Genomic DNA, 17,576 nt, shown 5'->3' with positions numbered 1-17,576 from the left:
TTTGTACATAGTCGTATTTAAAATACATCATTTTGTAAAAATTATGAGGTCTTTAAAACTAGAGATGGCACTTAGCAGTCAATTTCTTCATCATGCATATTTATTGACACATGATCTTGACCTACATTTGAGTATAATTTTTCAAAGAATAACTTGAGCTCGCCAAATCCTGGTCGTTCGGTGGGATCCAGCCTCCAACATTTGCAAAGTTCTTGGTATCTGTCACAGCAAAAGTAAATTAAATGCACCACAATTTTGTATAAATGTTTTCTTTGGTTAAATAATAGGGGTATTCATTACGAATTCGCATCGTTAGCAAAGTTGAAGAATTTTGCAAAAAATTCAGGCTTGAAAATTCATTTCCGAACTTGTGCATCTCCAGGGCTAGTATTTAGATAGTTGCAATTTTTTACAAAATTATATTGCGAATTTGCGATGTGAACGTGCGAGCTTGTAATGAATACCCCAAATAAATAGATTTATCTAGATACATTTCTTGATTTGCATATTGTGGGCATTCCAATCTTAATTCGCCGCTTTGAAGCTGTTGAATGAAATCGGGGCCATATTCTATTCCCACGTAGGGCACCTCCCCACCTGAGAAAAACTCCCAAATTGTGATCCCATAAGACCAAATGTCACAACTCAGGGAGAAATTTTTATCCAAAATCCCTTCGATGGCCATCCATCTCCACGGTATCTGAATAATTTTTGTAGGATTGTAGATTGTACAGGAAAAGTTCATGCTATTTTTGAAGTACCCCTCTTTCCGTACCATCACGTTAGCTTTCGTCCAGCGATGCTTGCAGTGAAATACTTGGTTCGACATTCCGAAATCCCCGATTTTCACTCTCCGGTCGAACGTGAGAAGGATGTTTCGAGCAGCAAGGTCGCCATGAATAACCTAACAAAAATACGTATTAAGCTTTCATCCAAGTGATGGATTAACTACGATTAATGTAGGTCAGAGGTCGACGCCCACAAATTTTGCGGTGTCTCAATGTTAAAGGAATGAATAGGAAATCAGATTTATCGGCAGTGGCAACGCATAAAATTCTACTGGAGGAGTCGGCCTCTGATCTTGTTAGGTTTACTAGTTTGTCGGCAATATATTTCATGCCACTGGCTGTTTCTATAGCCCATTTGACGAGATCACGGAAACACAGCCCAGTCAAAGGTGCATTGTTGCTAAAATCAATTTAAGCAACTAAATACACATAAACAATATGAGAATATTGGTGTTGTTAGTTGTTACACAAACTTCTTACTCCGAGTTGCTAGACATGCTATCTGAATCACTTTCTGACGCCAACTCCGCCCTATTTGACCTCAGGTATTCCAGCATGCTCCCCAGCCCGCAGTATTCCAGCACAATAAAAATTTTTTCTGCGAAATGTACCAAACTATATACAAAATTCTGCGATGCCAATTTTTGTGAAAATTTGCATCGTAAAACTGTAAATATGTAGGATTGTCTGTCTGCACTTTAGTACATAACAAGGTTTTTGCACTTGGTGATTGCTGGGGGATAATTTGTACTAATGCCTGAATGTTGACTTCAAATTAATCCCAAGCAAACCATCATGTGCAAAAACCTTGAGTAAATGATAAGGTTATTAACATATTTAAAATATGTGTAGTGGACATACTTTGCTTAACATCAGTGGTGCAGGCTCCAATTAGATTAACGATATTGTCATGGTTTCCAATATAATTCAAAATTTGTAACTCTCTCAACAATTGCATAAAATGTTGACTTGTCGCAAACCGAGGTACCGTTTTAACAGCGACCATGCGCTCGTTCATGTGGCCAGGTAGATCTTCCTCTGCTAAGAAGTTGGCCTTATATACAACACCAAAGTTACCCTTTCCGAGTGGAGTGATGTAATTTATGACCAATTTGGAGAGTGGAATTTCAAATTCTTTCTGGTATGGGGTCGCTGTGAAAATCAAGTTCGCAATTAATGGCAAAATATATATGCAGATGGACAGTGGGCTACTCACGTCAACCTTAGCTCTCGCATAAAATCTCGTAAATTGAGCAACATAACTTACGACATGTCGCAAAACCTTTACTGGATAACCATAGGATTTTTTTCACAAATTTACCCAGCAATTGGGCACGTTTTTATGATGAGTTCGCAAACTCATCCTCTGTAGTAAATACCTTAGAAATTGCAAGTCATTCATGTAAACCAAATTAAAATAAGACAACTAGAATTGTTTGTACAGATTTGCGACGTTCGCGAAATCAAATTTTACGAATTCCCTCACCACACAAATTTTCTGAATTTCTCAAATTAGCTAAGCAAATATGTTGTGATACGAAATAGAATGTTATCGTGAGTACGCTAAGTAAATTAAATACGTAAATTTGCACCTACTAAGAAACGACCCCCTCGAAGAACGGGATCTACCCCCGTTGAGAAAGAGATCTAATTCCGCATCGCTAAAAATAGTGAGAACTTCATCGGTTGGCCCATTCGAGTCAATTTCTTGAATAAAGTTATAAATGATCCAAAACGAGTAGATCTTATAGGCTGCAAATACCGAGTCCAGTGCGATGAGTGGGATCATGTGCTCCGATGCGAGTACGTTCAATATAATGATGACAACAAATAGGGCTAAATAGATGACAATTGAACCTATTAAACAATTCTTCAATCCGATTGCATATCGCTAGAAAACATAAATTAAAAATAATTACTTAAAAATTAAAAACTACGAAACATGTACAGATCTGTAAACCTACGCACATTGGTTGCATTTTGGTATAAAAAACATGCAATGGTTATCGCGATGAAGTTGTAAAGGTAACAGTAAATCCACGAGCAGATGCATACTTGTGTAATAAAAATTTGAATATTAGATAATTTTAAGCTATGATTAACTGATGAAAATAATCAATTTAATAAATGCCGCAATCCTTACACCAAACTATTGGATCGCTTTTATCCCCCTCGAAATATGTTGGAGGATGATGGAAATCGCTGTATCCAAAAATTACAATGGTTCCAATTTCCACACACTGAAAAAAATGTAATTTAGCGAGGTATGATAATTGTTGAAGCAATTCACGCGGTTACTGGTAACTTGCAAAATTCGTAAGTTTTGTAAAATAATTTTGCCAACTTTTACAAAATAAAGAGGCGTCCTCGGTCTGAGTATTAGTAAGTTGACAAAAACCTGTAATATAATTTTCCTTCGAAATATTTGTAAAATTTTGTAAAATTTTATAATTTCAAGGAATTTACGGGTATTGCAATTTTATCAAGGGGTTGCGTGAATTGTCTTGTTAAATAAGATAATGGTAAATTTTTGCGAACAATTTCCACCAGTGCCAACGCTTTGACAGCCCCTTGCAAATAGAATCCCAGACATGGTAAACAAATTTGGCCAAATTTCATATTTCCGCTTAATTTTAGCAAAGAATATGGAACGTTATGCAGATTTAAGGCTTAACTAATATTAAAGTTTTGTGTAGTTTGATCTGAATTATTTTAGATATAGATAGACACATTTTGCTAACTTTTTAATGAGCTTTAGCAGTGTTATCTTTAGTTAGTACAGTAATTACTGATCTCAAAATCGTAAACTTTGACACACAAATCCGCCACTGTATGAAACTGGTACAATGAATCTGTAATGCTTGTTTGAACGACTTTTTGCTGTACTTTATTTGCGATAAATGTCTTACCAAATATGAACCTACGTAATTTTGCACCTGACATCACATCATGACGAAAGTTTATTTTCAGCGAATATCCTGATTTGATGTAAACATGATTAAAAACACAAAGGAATGCCGGCGCCGCTGTTCTGTTTTGTTGAAGATTTATCTTCGCTCACCACAAATCATTTTTGTGTGTTTTATGTATTTATAAACATCCTGACAAGTTGATTGTACTCTTCATCAAATGAATTTCATCTGCGTAGGTAAATGATGCGAATACAAGAGTTGTAATTATTTATTGATACCAGGATAACAAATTCCACGGAATGCGTCATACACACATTCAACAGTAAATAAATATGTATGTATGTATGTACGTACCTAAATATGTACATAGGATTCGGTCCAGAAGTAAAGAAACATTTGAAAAAGTATATTTATTTGTATCAAAGAAAAATTGTCACTGAGTTTGAACGCGGTAGTTTTGTAGTCCATGCGATTGACTACCCAAATCCGAAAACCGGAGGTCGATATCTCGATTAGTTCAAAAATGAGAACAAAAAATTCAGAGCAACTCGCAAAAAAATTTGCCACTACTACGAAAAAGTGTGCGAGCGCGTCTGGATAATGGTTAATAGTCACTTCGAAAGAGAAAAAATTCATAATGGAGCAATTTGCAGAGTTTTAGATATGTATGAGGGGAGGAGGAATGTTGAATTCAAAAAATAAAAAAATCGTCCAGCTCCTGTAGCGACCCCCAAAGTAATACATGAACTTCAGCAGGGATGCCAAAATAACCTTGGGATATCAGATGGTAATTTGGGCTACAAATTGGGCCTACGTAAATGAGCCAAGTGTAATCCTGGGGACGAATGTCTAATATCTACATACAGAATTCGGAAAATACTTGAAATTATTTATTATGCTAATTAGGGAGTTCTTTTACGTAACTTTGTAGGAATAAAGTACTTGCGAAAGGTATTCAGTCGTCTTGTTGTACTTATGTAACATCGGGATGAATATGGTAGTTAAGTATTTATGCATTAAACTATATTCTCCCTAAATAATTCGACCCCAGACTTGTTTTCATGCTCCATGTAAAGCTTTTCAAAAGTGATTCTCAATTCGGTAAAGGTTGGTCTACTTGTAGGATCCAATGCCCAACATTTGCTCATCTCTTGGTATCTAAACGCATGCATATGTATGTATCAAACAGAAGCAATTTACATATGTAGTTTTCATGGAAACCCAGTTGGCATAAATTTTTCTCACATTTCTTCACTGGCAAATTCAGGGCGTCCAGGTCGTAATTCACCACTTTTTAACTGCTCAATAAAATTGGTGTCATAATACCTATTCTCTGCGTAAGGCGTTTGACCGGCTGAGAAATATTCCCATAAAGTGATCCCGTACGAATAGACGTCAGAGTAGGTTGAGAACCTTAGATCAGTTATCGCTTCGGGGGACATCCATTTAAGGGGTAAATTGTCCTGTGTACAAATATATTAGCATAAGATATAAGATTAGCATAAGTAAATTATGACCAAATCAGCTAGCTTAAATATTTTTTAAATAACTTGACAGTCAGGAAAAATATGTCGTACGGAAATGTCACGGATACGCCGTTTCTGTGCATTCTATATTGGTTGGCTGAAACAATTATGCGTACTTACATTGTTTTGATGTGCGAAGGTTGTGTACAGTTTGGTAGAAAGCCCAAAATTAGTAATTTTTGCTCTGCGATCAAACGAAAGCAGGACATTTCTCGCCGCCAGATCTCCGTGAATTACCTGATGAATGGATACATACTTTGTTTGAGTGGGCTTATTAAAATTTCGAATAGTGAGAAACATACCCTTTCGCTTGCAATGAATTCCATCCCTCTGGCCGTATCAGCCGCCCATCTTAACAAGTCCGATAAGCTTAAGGTACTTCGCCAGGCAGTGTAGTCACTACGAAATTGGGGATAAAATGCGATATCTCTGTATTTTAAGTGTGGGTGGGTATTTAGTTCTCAAGATGCTAATCCTAAGTATACAAATCTATGTAACCTGTGCGAATTGCTCCAATTCCCCATATCTGCATCGGTCATCAACCCCTCTTTGTTGGCAATTAGATAAGATAACAAGTCTCCAAATGAACAGTATTCCATTACGAGGTAAAGCTTTCCTGGAAATCAAAGATTAGTGCGATTTTTGACATTATTTATCTAAAATTAAAAATTGGATATAATGCACACTTTGCTTGACATCCTTCGTACATGCTCCGATCAGATTGACTAAATTCTTATGCTTTCCGATACAATTCAGTATCATAAGTTCTCTCATCAATGGCATGAAATTTTCTCTATGCGCAGTTTTGACAGCCACAGTTTTCACCTCACGAAGTCCAGTAGTGCCGTTAATTTTGGATAGTTCGGCCTTATAGATTCCGAAACTCTCCGGACGTGAGCGTGCGATTAAATAATCGATGCGCAGATTGGATATAGGAATTTCGAATTCCTTGTTATACCCGGTTCCTGCAATATTGGAAAAGTTTTCATGAAATTAGAAAAATATCTGATGAGAATTATCTGTGTGTTAATAACCACCGTGGAATGAGTTATGTCCACCCTCCATGAAAAAATCGTCCAATTCAGCATCCGTTAACTTGTTACTGGATCCATCGGTTTCACCGTTCATCGTAATTTCTCGAATAAAGGAATACAATACCCAAAAGGAGTAGATTTTGTACACAAAAAACACAATACTCACTGCAATCGGGAGAATCAGGTTGTCCCGAAGAACGAAATTTATAGTAATGATTGCAGCTAGTAGGGTCAGGTAGAAAAAAATTGCGGCAAATAGGCAGCATTTTAGGGTTGTCTTAGCCCTCTAAAAATTGAAACGTTGCAAAGAATAAAATTCCCTAATTAATAATTTTAGAGACTTACTTGAGTTGCAGCATTAAACAAAATGATTGCAAGAATGATGGACATTATCTTTTCAATTTGCATATAAATCCAAAGTGTGAGCAAAGCTAGAGAAAATAAGCGTGCACAGTTAATTTAATTTCTAGACAAAAAATAACAAGGTTAACATTACCCCAATCACACAGGCTTTCATATTTACGCTCAAAAATGTCATCTTGGATAACGTCATGGTAGCCGAAGATAAAAAATGCGGCGACTTGGACACCCTAAAGATTTTGTAAGACTTATAACGTACAAATTCCAACAAAGGTATGTATTAATTAATGTATTTATAAAGTATCGCACAATTTCCACCAGAGCCAGAACTTTTACGGATCCTTGCAAATAGAAACCCCAGCAAGGTTGAAATATGTACACCCAAAGTGTAAGTTTCATGTTGAAACGGTCGTAAATTTGAATCCAACGAACCAAGGTCGGCTGATATGATTTTGTGATACGAATTATCTTAATTTAATCTCATTTACGATGGAAGTATCTGAAAAATTACAATATAATTAACTACTTTTGCTTGCTTAAGTTACTAAAATTGGATAAATTTTGCTTCTTTATAAGTTGTAAATAAACCTGCAAAGCTGATGATGCATAAAGTTGTGCATATTTCTGTGAACTGTTTAGCAACCCGACACATACATAATAACATTCTAATATATACCAAGTTATGTATGTATAATCCAACTGATTACAAAATTCACGAAAATCCCATGATGACGAACTTCAATTTCAAATATTTACATAAAAAACAACCACTCTACGCAGATATTATTTAAATTAACTCGAACCACCGAAATGAAAAGTCAATGTTTTGTGAGATATTTAGATATGTTTGCGTATCATATGAGGAATGATCTGATGCGTATCTGATGATCCTCGTAGGAAAGATATTTTCAATGAATTACTGCAACTACGCATGTATTTATTTATGTATATTTATGAATGCAAACCCTAACGATAAACTTTTAATCTGACATCCAGGTTAATAAAGGTACTAAATACTATACATGTGTACGCATTATTTACTTGCATACATATATACATAAGTGCATGCATGAACAGGATGCACGATCTTTAAAATTGAGACATAATAGAATTAGGAAAAATGGAGTACCTTGACCGTATTATATTTGATGCAGAACTTCAGAAACTAACAACATTGTAAGTTTAATTAGCCACTAAAATGTAAGAGGTATTTTTAGCAAGTAATTTTATTAAACGGGTCACGCTCTGGAAATAAGTATGTATACATATGCACAAGACTTCAGTTTTTATGTGACATTGATGGTTTGACAGGGATTTCTTTCGCTAATAACCTAATGGATGCTCTTTATGTGTTAAAATTGAAAGTATCTTTATATTCTGGACAAGGGAAATAAGTAAATAAACAATTCAGAGTTTAATGAAAAAAAATTGATGAGATTACTCATTTTGAAAATAATTGTTCTAAACATTTGCTTAATTTTTGTACATAGTCGTATTTAAAATGCATCATTTTGTAAAAATTAAGAGGTCTTTAAAACTTGAGATAGTTAGCAGTCAACTTCTTCAATATCGGAATCATACATTCGAATCGACACATGGCGACGATCTTGACCTAAGTTTGAGTATATTTTTTTAAAGAATAACTTGAGCTCGGCAAATCCTGGCCTTTCTGTGGGATCTAACTTCCAGCACTTGCAAAGTTCTTGGTATCTGTCATAGCAAAGCAAGAAACAGCTAAATAAATGTATATTTTTCCCATAGATATTTTTTTGCTGAAATAATGAAGGTATTTATTACGAGTTTGCATCGTTAGCAATGTTATCAAAAAATGAAGTTAAAGACGTTGCCCTCATTGCGACCTTGCCCATGTCGAGGGCTAGTATTTAGTTGGCAGTTTTTTTTTCAAAAGTATGTATCTATGTACGTATATTATGATGTGAAAATGCGAACTCGTAATAAATATCCCCAACAAATAGATTTAAATCTGTACATTTCTTCATTTCCGTATTCTGGGCATTCCAATCTCAGCTCGCCACTTCGAAGCTGTTGAATGTAATCAGGGCCATACTCCATTCCCACGTAGGGCACCTCGCCACCTGAGAAAAACTCCCACACTGTGATACCGTACGACCAAATGTCACAGCTCAGGGAGAAATTTTTATCCAAAATCCCTTCGATGGCCATCCATCTCCACGGTATCTGAATATTTTTGAAGGATTGTAGGTACTTATAAAGAAAAAATCGCATGCAATTTTGCCAATGGTATTTACCATCACGTTAGCTTTCGTCCAGCGATGCTTGCAGTGAAATACTTGGTTTGACATCCCGAAATCCCCGATTTTCACTCTCCGGTCGAACGTGAGAAGGATGTTTCGAGCAGCAAGGTCGCCGTGAATAACCTAACGAAATAAGCTTCAAGTTTTTGTCCAATTGATGGATTAGCTACTAGGTTAGAGGTCGACGCCAACCAATGTTTGCGGCGGCCGTGGTACCAATTTTTCCAGTCTCAATGTGGAATGAGTAGGAAATCAGTTTTATATTTATGCGACGGCAAATAAAATGCTACTATAATGCTACTAGTACTGGGGGCGACAGCAGGCGGCGTGGCCTCGACCTCTGATCTTGTTAGATCTACTTTTTTGTCGGCAATGTATTTCATGCCACTGGCCGTCTCCATAGCCCACTTGACAAGGTCACGGAAACACAGCCCAGTCAAAGGTGCATTGTTGCTAAGATAAACTTAAGAAATTAAATATGCACAAATAAGAGAATATTGGTCTTGTTATACAAATTTCTTACTCTGAGTTTCTAGAAAGGCTTTCTGTATCACATTCTGACGTCAACTCGGCCCTATTCGACCTCAGGTATTCCAGCATGCTCCCCAGTCCGCAGTATTCCAGAACGATAAAAATTTTTTCTGAAAAATGTATCTAATTTTATACAAAACTTGTAATGACAACTAAATTTTCGTGAAAGTTTGCATCGTAAAGCTGAAAATAAATAGGATTGTCTGCACTTCAGTGCTTGACAAGGTTTAGCTCTTAGGGATTAATTTGGTGCTAATGCCTGAACGTTTACCTCAAATTAATCCCAAGCAAACTATCATGTACAAATACCTTGAATAGATGATAAGTTCATTTACATATTCAAAATATGTGTAGTGGACATACTTTGCTTAACATCAGTGGTGCAGGCTCCAATTAGATTAACGATATTGTCATGGTTTCCAATATAATTCAAAATTTGCAACTCTCTCAACAATTGCATAAAATGTTGACTTGTCGCAAACCGAGGTACCGTTTTAACAGCGACAATGCGCTCGTTCATGTGGCCAGGTAGATCTTCCTCTGCTAAGAAGTTGGCCTTATATACAACACCAAAGTTACCCTTTCCGAGTGGAGTGATGTAATTTATGACCAAGTTGGAGATTGGAATTTCAAATGCTTTCTGGTATGGCGTCGCTGTGAAATTCAAGTTCACAATTAATGGGCATGGTATGAAGACATTGAGCTTACTCACGTCAACCTTACAATGCGATGACGCCAGCGGTCTCGCTCCGATTTTGACGAAACAACGATAATTATGTAACCTTACACAAATAATTGAACACGTGTTTCGGGATTTTTCATAATGCTCAGCTTAAACGAAATTATGACGTGATCCGTGAGCGAGAATTTCCGTTTCTACCGTGGCATTTTTCTCGTGAGGGAGAAAAATCCAGATTCACGCTTAGCGATTCCATCATAATTTTGTTTAAACTTAAAATGCGTGGGCATGAAGTGGTTTTCTACCGATTTCAAATTGCTCACACAAATTTTGAAAAATTTTGAAAATTTTGAAAATTTTGAAAATTTTGAAAATTCAACAAACCAGAAATTTCGAAAAATCAAAATTTTTGAAAACCAGATTTTTCTTAAGTTACTCAATGAAACTATGTGAAAAATCTTTATGCATTTTTGAAACCGGATAAAGATTTGAAAATTTACCGCATTTCGATAAATCCTTAATTTATTCCAAGATTCAGCCACAACCGAAATAACTCTACCCGTATTTTTACTTTTTCATGAAGACGCGTGATTTCGGTTGTAGCGGAAATTGAATGACTTAAAAAAATTCGATTGAGTAACTTAAGAAAAATCTGGTTTTCAAAAATTTTGATTTTTCGAAATTTCTGGTTTGTTGAATTTTCAAAATTTTCAAAATTTGTGCGAGCAATTTGAATCGGTAGAAAACCACCATTTTAAGTTTAAACACAATTATGATGGAATCGCTAAGCGTGAATCAGGATTTTTCTCCCTCACGAGAAAAATGTCACGGTAGAAATGGAAATTCTCGCTCACGGATCACGTCATAATTTCGTTTAAGCTGAGCATTATGAAAAATCCCGAAACACGTGTTCAATTATTTGTGTAAGGTTACATAATTATCGTTGTTTCGTCAAAATCGGAGCGAGACCGCTGGCGTCATCGCATTGTTAGTATATTTCCCAATTTGAGAATGGCAACATAAGTTACGAAGTTTTGCGAAATTTGGAACATTTCGCTAAACTTTTGCTGGAAAACCGTAAGATTTTTTCCCAAATTTACCCAGTAAATAGTAAATGGGCATGGGCATAATATTCTTATTTCGCAAGATTATTTAGCAAACTCATCATCTAAATTAAATGATTTAGAAATTGGAAATAATTCATGGATACCAAATTTAAATACATATAAGAGAACTGTCTTATCGATTTGCAAAATTTGAGAATTCATATCTTGCGAATTTCCTTGCGACACAAATTGCGCTAGTTAGCTTGGTCGAGGCATTATAATTAAGCACATTTCTGCATAAGTAAAGCATTGAAAAATGTACCTAATTTTAATTCTTCGACCATAAGTGGATTGCGAAATATTCAGGACGTTATCGTGAGTACGCTAAGTAAACTAAATATGTAAATTTGCACCCACTAAGAAACGACCCTCTCGAAGAACGGGATCTACCCCCGTTGAGAAAAAGATCTAATTCCGCATCGCTTAAAATGGTGAGAACTGGATCGAGTCGCCCATTCGAGTCAATGTCTTGGATAAAGTTGTAAATGATCCAAAATGAGTAGATCTTATAGGCTGCAAATACCGAGTCCAGTCCGATGAGTGGGATCATGTGCTCCGATGCGAGTAAGTTCAATATAATGAGGACAACAAATAGGGCCAAATAAGTTAGAATTGAAGCCAGCAAACAGTTCCTCAATCCGATTGCATCTCGCTATAAAAAATTAAATCCAAAATAGTAACTATTAAAAATTAAAAATTACGAAATATGTATGTAAACTGACGTACACTGCTTGCACTTTTGCATAAAAAACATGCAATAAATATCGCGATGAGGTGGTAAAGGTAGCAGTACGCCCACATGCAGATGCATACTTGTGTAATAACAATTTGAATATTAGATAATTTTAAGCTATGATTAACTGATGAAAATAATTAATTTACTAAATGATGAAATCCGTACACCAAACGATTGGATCGCTCTTATCCCCCCGAAAATATTTTGGTAGACCATGAAAATCGTTGTATCCAAAAATTACAATGGTTCCAATTTCCACACACTGAAAAAATGTAATTTAGCGAGGTATGATAATTATTGGAGCAATCCACGCGGTCACTGGTAACTTGCAAAATTAGTAAGTTTTATCAAATAATTTTGCAAACTTTTACAAAATAAAGAGACGTCCTTGGTCTGAGTAAGTTGACAAAAATCTAATTTTCCTTCGAATTTCGAAGTTCGAAATATTTATAAAATTTTGTAAAATTTTATAATTTCAAGGAATTTAAGGATATTGCAAATTTATCAAGGGGTTGCGTGAATTGCCACATTAAAGAAGAAAATTGTAATTTTTACAAACAATTTCCACCAGTGCCAACGCTTTCACAGCTCCTTGCAAATAGATTCCCAAACATGGTAAGAAAATCTGGCCAAATTTCATATTTCGATTTAATTTTAGCAAGGAATATGGAACGTTATGCAGGTTTAAGGTTTAATTAACGTTAAAATTTTGTGTAGTTTGGTCTGAATTATTTTAGATGGAGACATTTTGTTAATTTTTTAATGAGTTCTAGCTTTTTCTAGATAGTTTTCTAGATAGTTTTTTCTGACGTCGAAATCGTCTGAAATCGTAAATATTACACAAATCAACTATGAAACTGGTAAATGAATCTTCAATGCTGGTTTGAACGAACTTTTGCTGTAGTTTATTTACGATAAACGTCTTAATAAAACCTACATAATTTTGCACCTACTATCGCACTAACGATAACAGTTTATTTTCAGCGAATATCCTGATTTTATGTACATAAACATGATAAAAAATATACAATAATGCCGGCGCCACCGTACTGTTTTATTAAAGATTAGGCTTTTCTCGCCAACAAATCATTTTTGTGTGTTTCATGTATTTATAAACATCCTGACAAGTTGATTGTACTCTTCATCAAATGAAGTTCATCTGCGTAGGTAAATGATGCAAATAAAAGTTGTGTTGTTATATTTATTGACGCCAGATAACAAAATTCTAAATACAGCGTGCGTCATACATATATACACGCAGTAAATATGTATGAATGTATATACGTAAACGAGTCAAGATTAATCATAAGGAAGTGCATACATACGTATAGAAATAGATAAATATTTGGAAGTATTTATTATGGTAATTAGGAAGTTTTTTAACTTAATTTCGTGTAAATAAATTACTTGCGGAGTGTACAGCCGTCTTTTTGCACGTATGCATGAAACATTTTCATGAAAAATACACTTAATTTATGTATTAACCTACATTCTCCGTAAATAATTCGACCCCAGACTTTTTTCATGCTCCATGTAAAGCTTTTCAAAAGTGATTCTCAATTCGGTAAAGGTTGGTCTACTTGTAGGATCCAATGCCCAACATTTGCTCATCTCTTGGTATCTAAACGCATGCATATGTATGTATCAAACAGAAGCAATTTACATATGTAGTTTTCATGGAAACCCAGTTGGCATAAATTTTTCTCACATTTCTTCACTGGCAAATTCAGGGCGTCCAGGTCGTAATTCACCACTTTTTAACTGCTCAATAAAATTGGTGTCATAATACCTATTCTCTGCGTAAGGCGTTTGACCGGCTGAGAAATATTCCCATAAAGTGATCCCGTACGAATAGACGTCAGAGTAGGTTGAGAACCTTAGATCAGTTATCGCTTCGGGGGACATCCATTTAAGGGGTAAGTTGTCCTATGTTTAAATATCATGTGGAGTTAATTTTTTGCCAAATCAGTTACTTTAAGCATTTTTTCGAATTAATTTGGCAGGCAAGAAACATGTTTATCGCACGAAAACGGTAGTGATACACCGTTTTTTGTGCATTATGTACTAATACATACGGTACTTCTGTACACGTTTAAAATCTCGTAGTCACATACCTACATTTGTATATACCCCGTACTGGTATTGATTTGGTTATAAGTGTATAACTTCCTATTGGATTGGTAGTAGATTGTTTCTCACTATGGGGGCGCAAACCATGTTCAACCCAAATTATTTTTTGACCACCTTAGTTTGATAGATCAACTATTTAGAAATAACATTCGCGCAGATGTGCAAAATTCGGAGAGTTATGGGTGCCGCAAATTTCCGAAAACTGGAAATTGGACACTGTTTTTTTCCTTGAGCAAAAACCGAACTTGCGGAACCTATAACGCCCTGAATTTTGCCACACTAAATGTTATTTCTAAAGATTTGATCTAGCAAACTAAGTTGGTCAAAAAAATAATCTTGGTTGAATATGGTTTGCGTCCCCATTGCGAGTGGTAAATTTTTCACTACCACAACATTACTGAACGGTTATTACTGTAGGGTCATATGTGCTACGATCAGTAATGATTTAATACCGGTTTTCTAAGAGCGTACTTGTTGGGCGAAACAATTATGCGTACTTACATTATTTTGATGTGCGAAGGTTGTAGTAGTTAGGCCAAAATTAGTAATTTTTGCTCTGCGATCAAACGAAAGCAGTACATTTCTCGCAGCCAAATCTCCGTGAATTACCTGATGAAGAGATGCTTTGTTTGAGTATATATGTAGGCTTATTAAAATTGCGAATAGTAAGAAACATACCCTTTCGCTGGCAATGAATTCCATGCCTCTGGCCGTATCAGCCGCCCATCGTAACAAGTCCGATAAGATTAAAGTACTTTGCCAAGCTGCATAGTCACTACGAAATTGGGGATAAAATGAAACAATTTAGTATTGTATGGGTATTTCTAAGGATGTATTCCTAAGTACGCAAATCTAATATGTAACCTGTGCGAATTGCTCCAATCCCCCATATCGGTCATAAACCAATTTTTATTGGCAATAAGATAGGATAACAAGTCTCCAAATGAACAGTATTCCATTACGAGGGATAGATTTCCTAGAAAATCAAAGATTTGTGGGATTTTTGACATTAATTAAAATCAAAAATTGGATATTATGCACACTTTGCTTGACATCCATCGTGCATGCTCCGATCAGATTGACTAGATTCTCATGCTTTCCGATACAATTCAGTATCATAAGTTCTCTCATCAATGGCATGAAATTTTCTGTATGCGCACTTTTGACAGCGACGGTTTTCACCTCACAAAGTCCTGTGGTGCCGTTAATTGTGGATAGTTTGGCCTTATAGATTTCGAACCTCTCCTGACGTGTGCGTGCGATTAAAGAATCGATGCGCAGATTGGATATAGGAATTTCGAACTCTTTCTTATACGCGGTTCCTGCAAAATTTATTAAGTTTTCAAGAAATAAAAGAAATATCTGGACAAATGTTTAACAAGGGACCTTCACGACCTGTCGTTACAGTTCAGGGTACCCACTATGTTTTTTACTTGGACCCCAGATGAAGGATCCATTCATATTTCCGGAAATATGAATGGATCCTTCATCTGGGGTCTTAGTTAATTCTAAAAAAACATAGTGGATACCCTGGACTCAAACGACAGGTCGTGAGTGTCCCTTGTGAGTATGAATGCATAACCACCGTGAAATGAGTTGTATCCATCCTCGGAGAAAAAATCGTCCAATTCGGCGTCCGATAATGCATTGTCGGCTCCAAAGGCCTTATCGTTCTGAGTAATTTCTCGAATAAAGGAATGCAATACCCAAAAGGAGTAGATTTTGTACACCAAAAATACAATATCAATCGGGAGAATCCAGTTGCCCCGAAGCACGACATTTAGAGTAACGATTGAAGCTAGGAGGCCCAAGTAGAAAAAAATTTCGGCAAATAGGCAGCATTTTAGGGTTGTTTTAGCCCTCTAAAAAAATGGAAATCATGCAAAGAATATTATTCACTAAATCTTAATTTGGAGACATACCTTAGTTGCGGCATTGAACAAAATAATTGCAACAATGATGGAAATTATCTTGTGAAGATGCGTATAAATCCAAAGTGTAAGCAAGACTAGAGAAGATTTGCATAGTTAATTTTCATTACGAGAAAAATAACAAGTTTACCATTTATTACCCCAATCTTGCTTGCTTTCACATTTACGCTCAAAAATGTCTTCTTGGATAACGTCATGGTAGCCGAAGATGAAAAATGTGGCGAATTGGATACCCTAAAATTTTGTGAAATTTAAAATATACAAAACTTATTAGTGCATGTATTGAATATCGCACAATTTCCACCAGAGCCAGAACTTTTACAGATCCTTGCAAATAGAAACCCCAGCATGGTTGAAGAATGTACGCACGATGTTTAAGTTGCATCTTGAAACTTTCAGATATGATTTTGTGACAAGAATGATTTTATTTTAATCTTATTAACGATGGAAGTAAATATTTTAAAAGTTAGGAGGTAATTAACTACAATTTTATTTGCTTTAACTCTAAAGTTGGATAAGTCTGGGTTCTTTATAATTTGTAGAATATATTGTAAATCTGCAAGGGTGGTGATGCACAAAGTTGTGCATAGATATTCCTGTGAACTATTTAGCCTTATACATGCATACATAATTCATTCCGATAAGGTGGTATCAAGTATGCATGTACAATTTAACTGATTACAAAATTCACGAAAAAGCCAGGATGACGAACTTTACATACACATAAAAATACATGACAACCACTCTACGCAAATATTACTTGAATCAACTCGAACCACAGAAGGAAATGACAATGTTTTGTGATAGATATTGATGTTTACGCATCTGAATTAAAATAAATGAAGAGAAAGATTTTCAATGAATTATATACTTCAACTTCATTTATTTGCTTATTTACATATGTATGCATTCAAATTATAATTTATATGCAATTAAACCCAATTCTAAATACGATAAACGCTGGCGATAATCTTTTAATCCTACATTCAGATTAAAAGTAATAAATACTATACATGCACATTGTTTACAAATATATGTGCATAGGTATTCATTCATACGCTTGTGCCCGATTTTTAAAATTGAGACAAAATCGAATCAGCAGAAATGGAGTAGGTTATTAAAATTTAAAACTTTGATACAAAACTTCAGAAACAGAATTGAAGTAGCCGATAAAGAGGAAGTGGTATTTTCACCTATTAATTTTATTAAACGGGTAAAGCTTTGGAAAAGTACATATGCAAAAGGTTTCATGTAACATTGGTGGATTGACAGGAATTTCTTTCGTTCAGTCCAATAACTTTAGCTGGATGCTGTTTAGGTGTTAAAATGGAGTATATATCTTTATAAACTATATTTTGAACAAGGGTCGCAAACTTGTATTGCATATGTACATAGGGACGCCGAATTAATATGAATGAAATAAACCGAATTAAATTACTTAGCAAATACATATTTTAGAAGAGTGACAGACTCAAACAATCAAAGAGCATGTCTCCTTTATACAAACTTGATATATATCGATATTGATGTACATAAGTTGGATTACAGTAAATGCCAAGCATTTATT

The 17,576-nt window shown here is 35.3% G+C and overlaps 4 protein-coding genes across 10 annotated transcripts; all 4 read right to left on the bottom strand.

The window, feature by feature from the left end:
* Positions 1-7: 7 nt before the first annotated feature.
* LOC110857516 (vascular endothelial growth factor receptor 1) lies at positions 8-3,846 on the bottom strand. Of its 2 annotated transcripts, XM_022106104.2 has the most exons (10): positions 3,327-3,704; positions 2,932-3,028; positions 2,757-2,842; positions 2,385-2,679; positions 1,650-1,940; positions 1,269-1,386; positions 1,095-1,188; positions 776-904; positions 492-700; positions 8-219 (listed from the first exon to the last, which is right to left on the bottom strand). In XM_022106104.2, the coding sequence occupies exons 1-10, from the start codon at positions 3,405-3,407 to the stop codon at positions 72-74; spliced, it is 1,548 nt and encodes a 515-aa protein (XP_021961796.1). In that variant the 5' UTR covers positions 3,408-3,704; the 3' UTR covers positions 8-71. The 2 variants fall into 2 exon arrangements, with proteins under 2 accessions (XP_021961796.1, XP_035713892.1); XM_035857999.1 differs by lacking the exon at positions 8-219 and having other exon boundaries at positions 498-700; positions 762-904; positions 3,327-3,846.
* A 98-nt stretch (positions 3,847-3,944) lies between these two features.
* LOC110857515 (platelet-derived growth factor receptor alpha) lies at positions 3,945-7,457 on the bottom strand. Of its 4 annotated transcripts, XR_002548685.2 has the most exons (12): positions 7,209-7,435; positions 6,930-7,119; positions 6,757-6,850; positions 6,606-6,691; positions 6,264-6,546; positions 5,913-6,191; positions 5,725-5,842; positions 5,529-5,655; positions 5,347-5,463; positions 4,946-5,163; positions 4,643-4,858; positions 3,945-4,556 (listed from the first exon to the last, which is right to left on the bottom strand). XR_002548685.2 is itself a non-coding variant. In XM_022106103.2 (11 exons), exons 2-11 carry the CDS (start codon positions 7,017-7,019, stop codon positions 4,717-4,719), a joined length of 1,473 nt encoding a protein of 490 aa, XP_021961795.1. In that variant the 5' UTR covers positions 7,020-7,119; positions 7,209-7,457; the 3' UTR covers positions 3,945-4,716. The 4 variants fall into 4 exon arrangements, 3 of the variants coding, with proteins under 3 accessions (XP_021961795.1, XP_021961793.1, XP_021961794.1); XM_022106103.2 differs by having other exon boundaries at positions 3,945-4,858; positions 5,027-5,163; positions 7,209-7,457; XM_022106101.2 differs by having other exon boundaries at positions 3,945-4,858.
* Positions 7,458-7,821: 364 nt separating this feature from the next.
* On the bottom strand, positions 7,822-13,140 carry LOC110857842 (fibroblast growth factor receptor 1). Of its 2 annotated transcripts, none has more exons than XM_035857998.1 (10): positions 12,508-13,140; positions 12,095-12,210; positions 11,939-12,024; positions 11,570-11,864; positions 9,791-10,081; positions 9,420-9,537; positions 9,256-9,349; positions 8,891-9,019; positions 8,611-8,819; positions 7,822-8,330 (listed from the first exon to the last, which is right to left on the bottom strand). In XM_035857998.1, the coding sequence occupies exons 2-10, from the start codon at positions 12,162-12,164 to the stop codon at positions 8,168-8,170; spliced, it is 1,455 nt and encodes a 484-aa protein (XP_035713891.1). In that variant the 5' UTR covers positions 12,165-12,210; positions 12,508-13,140; the 3' UTR covers positions 7,822-8,167. The 2 variants fall into 2 exon arrangements, with proteins under 2 accessions (XP_035713891.1, XP_021962144.1); XM_022106452.2 differs by having other exon boundaries at positions 12,114-12,210.
* A 142-nt stretch (positions 13,141-13,282) lies between these two features.
* LOC110857684 (platelet-derived growth factor receptor alpha) lies at positions 13,283-16,674 on the bottom strand. Of its 2 annotated transcripts, none has more exons than XM_022106291.2 (10): positions 16,305-16,674; positions 16,150-16,243; positions 16,001-16,086; positions 15,664-15,940; positions 15,122-15,400; positions 14,943-15,054; positions 14,757-14,853; positions 14,580-14,687; positions 13,738-13,874; positions 13,283-13,569 (listed from the first exon to the last, which is right to left on the bottom strand). In XM_022106291.2, exons 1-10 carry the CDS (start codon positions 16,392-16,394, stop codon positions 13,434-13,436), a joined length of 1,416 nt encoding a protein of 471 aa, XP_021961983.1. In that variant the 5' UTR covers positions 16,395-16,674; the 3' UTR covers positions 13,283-13,433. The 2 variants fall into 2 exon arrangements, with proteins under 2 accessions (XP_021961983.1, XP_021961982.1); XM_022106290.2 differs by having other exon boundaries at positions 13,657-13,874; positions 16,305-16,664.
* Between the last annotated feature and the right edge of the window lie 902 nt (positions 16,675-17,576).

Source organism: Folsomia candida, unplaced genomic scaffold (assembly GCF_002217175.1).
Source record: "Folsomia candida strain VU population unplaced genomic scaffold, ASM221717v1 Fcan01_Sc019, whole genome shotgun sequence".
NCBI lineage: Eukaryota > Metazoa > Arthropoda > Collembola > Entomobryomorpha > Isotomidae > Folsomia > Folsomia candida.
This window is presented reverse-complemented; position numbering and strand designations above follow the sequence as displayed.

What these genes read in the sequence shown, in the direction of transcription:
- LOC110857842 (XM_022106452.2), bottom strand. Translation starts at nt 12,588, where the DNA reads ATGAAATTTGGCCAGATTTTCTTACCATGTTTGGGAATCTATTTGCAA. An exon ending in GAGCGATCCAATCGTTTGGT is followed by an intron (nt 12,025 to 12,113) that starts GTACGGATTTCA and finishes TTATTACACAAG; the next exon opens with TATGCATCTGCATGTGGGCG. An exon ending in TATGCAAAAGTGCAAGCAGT is followed by an intron (nt 11,865 to 11,938) that starts GTACGTCAGTTT and finishes AATTTTTTATAG; the next exon opens with CGAGATGCAATCGGATTGAG.
- LOC110857516 (XM_022106104.2), bottom strand. Translation starts at nt 3,407, where the DNA reads ATGAAATTTGGCCAAATTTGTTTACCATGTCTGGGATTCTATTTGCAA. An exon ending in AAGCGATCCAATAGTTTGGT is followed by an intron (nt 2,843 to 2,931) that starts GTAAGGATTGCG and finishes TTATTACACAAG; the next exon opens with TATGCATCTGCTCGTGGATT. An exon ending in AATATATTGCCGACAAACTA is followed by an intron (nt 905 to 1,094) that starts GTAAACCTAACA and finishes TATTTTTGTTAG; the next exon opens with GTTATTCATGGCGACCTTGC.
- LOC110857515 (XM_022106101.2), bottom strand. Translation starts at nt 7,019, where the DNA reads ATGAAACTTACACTTTGGGTGTACATATTTCAACCTTGCTGGGGTTTC. An exon ending in TACGAAGGATGTCAAGCAAA is followed by an intron (nt 5,843 to 5,912) that starts GTGTGCATTATA and finishes TTTGATTTCCAG; the next exon opens with GAAAGCTTTACCTCGTAATG. An exon ending in CCTTCGCACATCAAAACAAT is followed by an intron (nt 5,164 to 5,346) that starts GTAAGTACGCAT and finishes ATTTGTACACAG; the next exon opens with GACAATTTACCCCTTAAATG.
- LOC110857684 (XM_022106290.2), bottom strand. Translation starts at nt 16,394, where the DNA reads ATGCAACTTAAACATCGTGCGTACATTCTTCAACCATGCTGGGGTTTC. An exon ending in TTCTGGCTCTGGTGGAAATT is followed by an intron (nt 16,244 to 16,304) that starts GTGCGATATTCA and finishes ACAAAATTTTAG; the next exon opens with GGTATCCAATTCGCCACATT. An exon ending in AATTCATTGCCAGCGAAAGG is followed by an intron (nt 14,688 to 14,756) that starts GTATGTTTCTTA and finishes TCTCTTCATCAG; the next exon opens with GTAATTCACGGAGATTTGGC.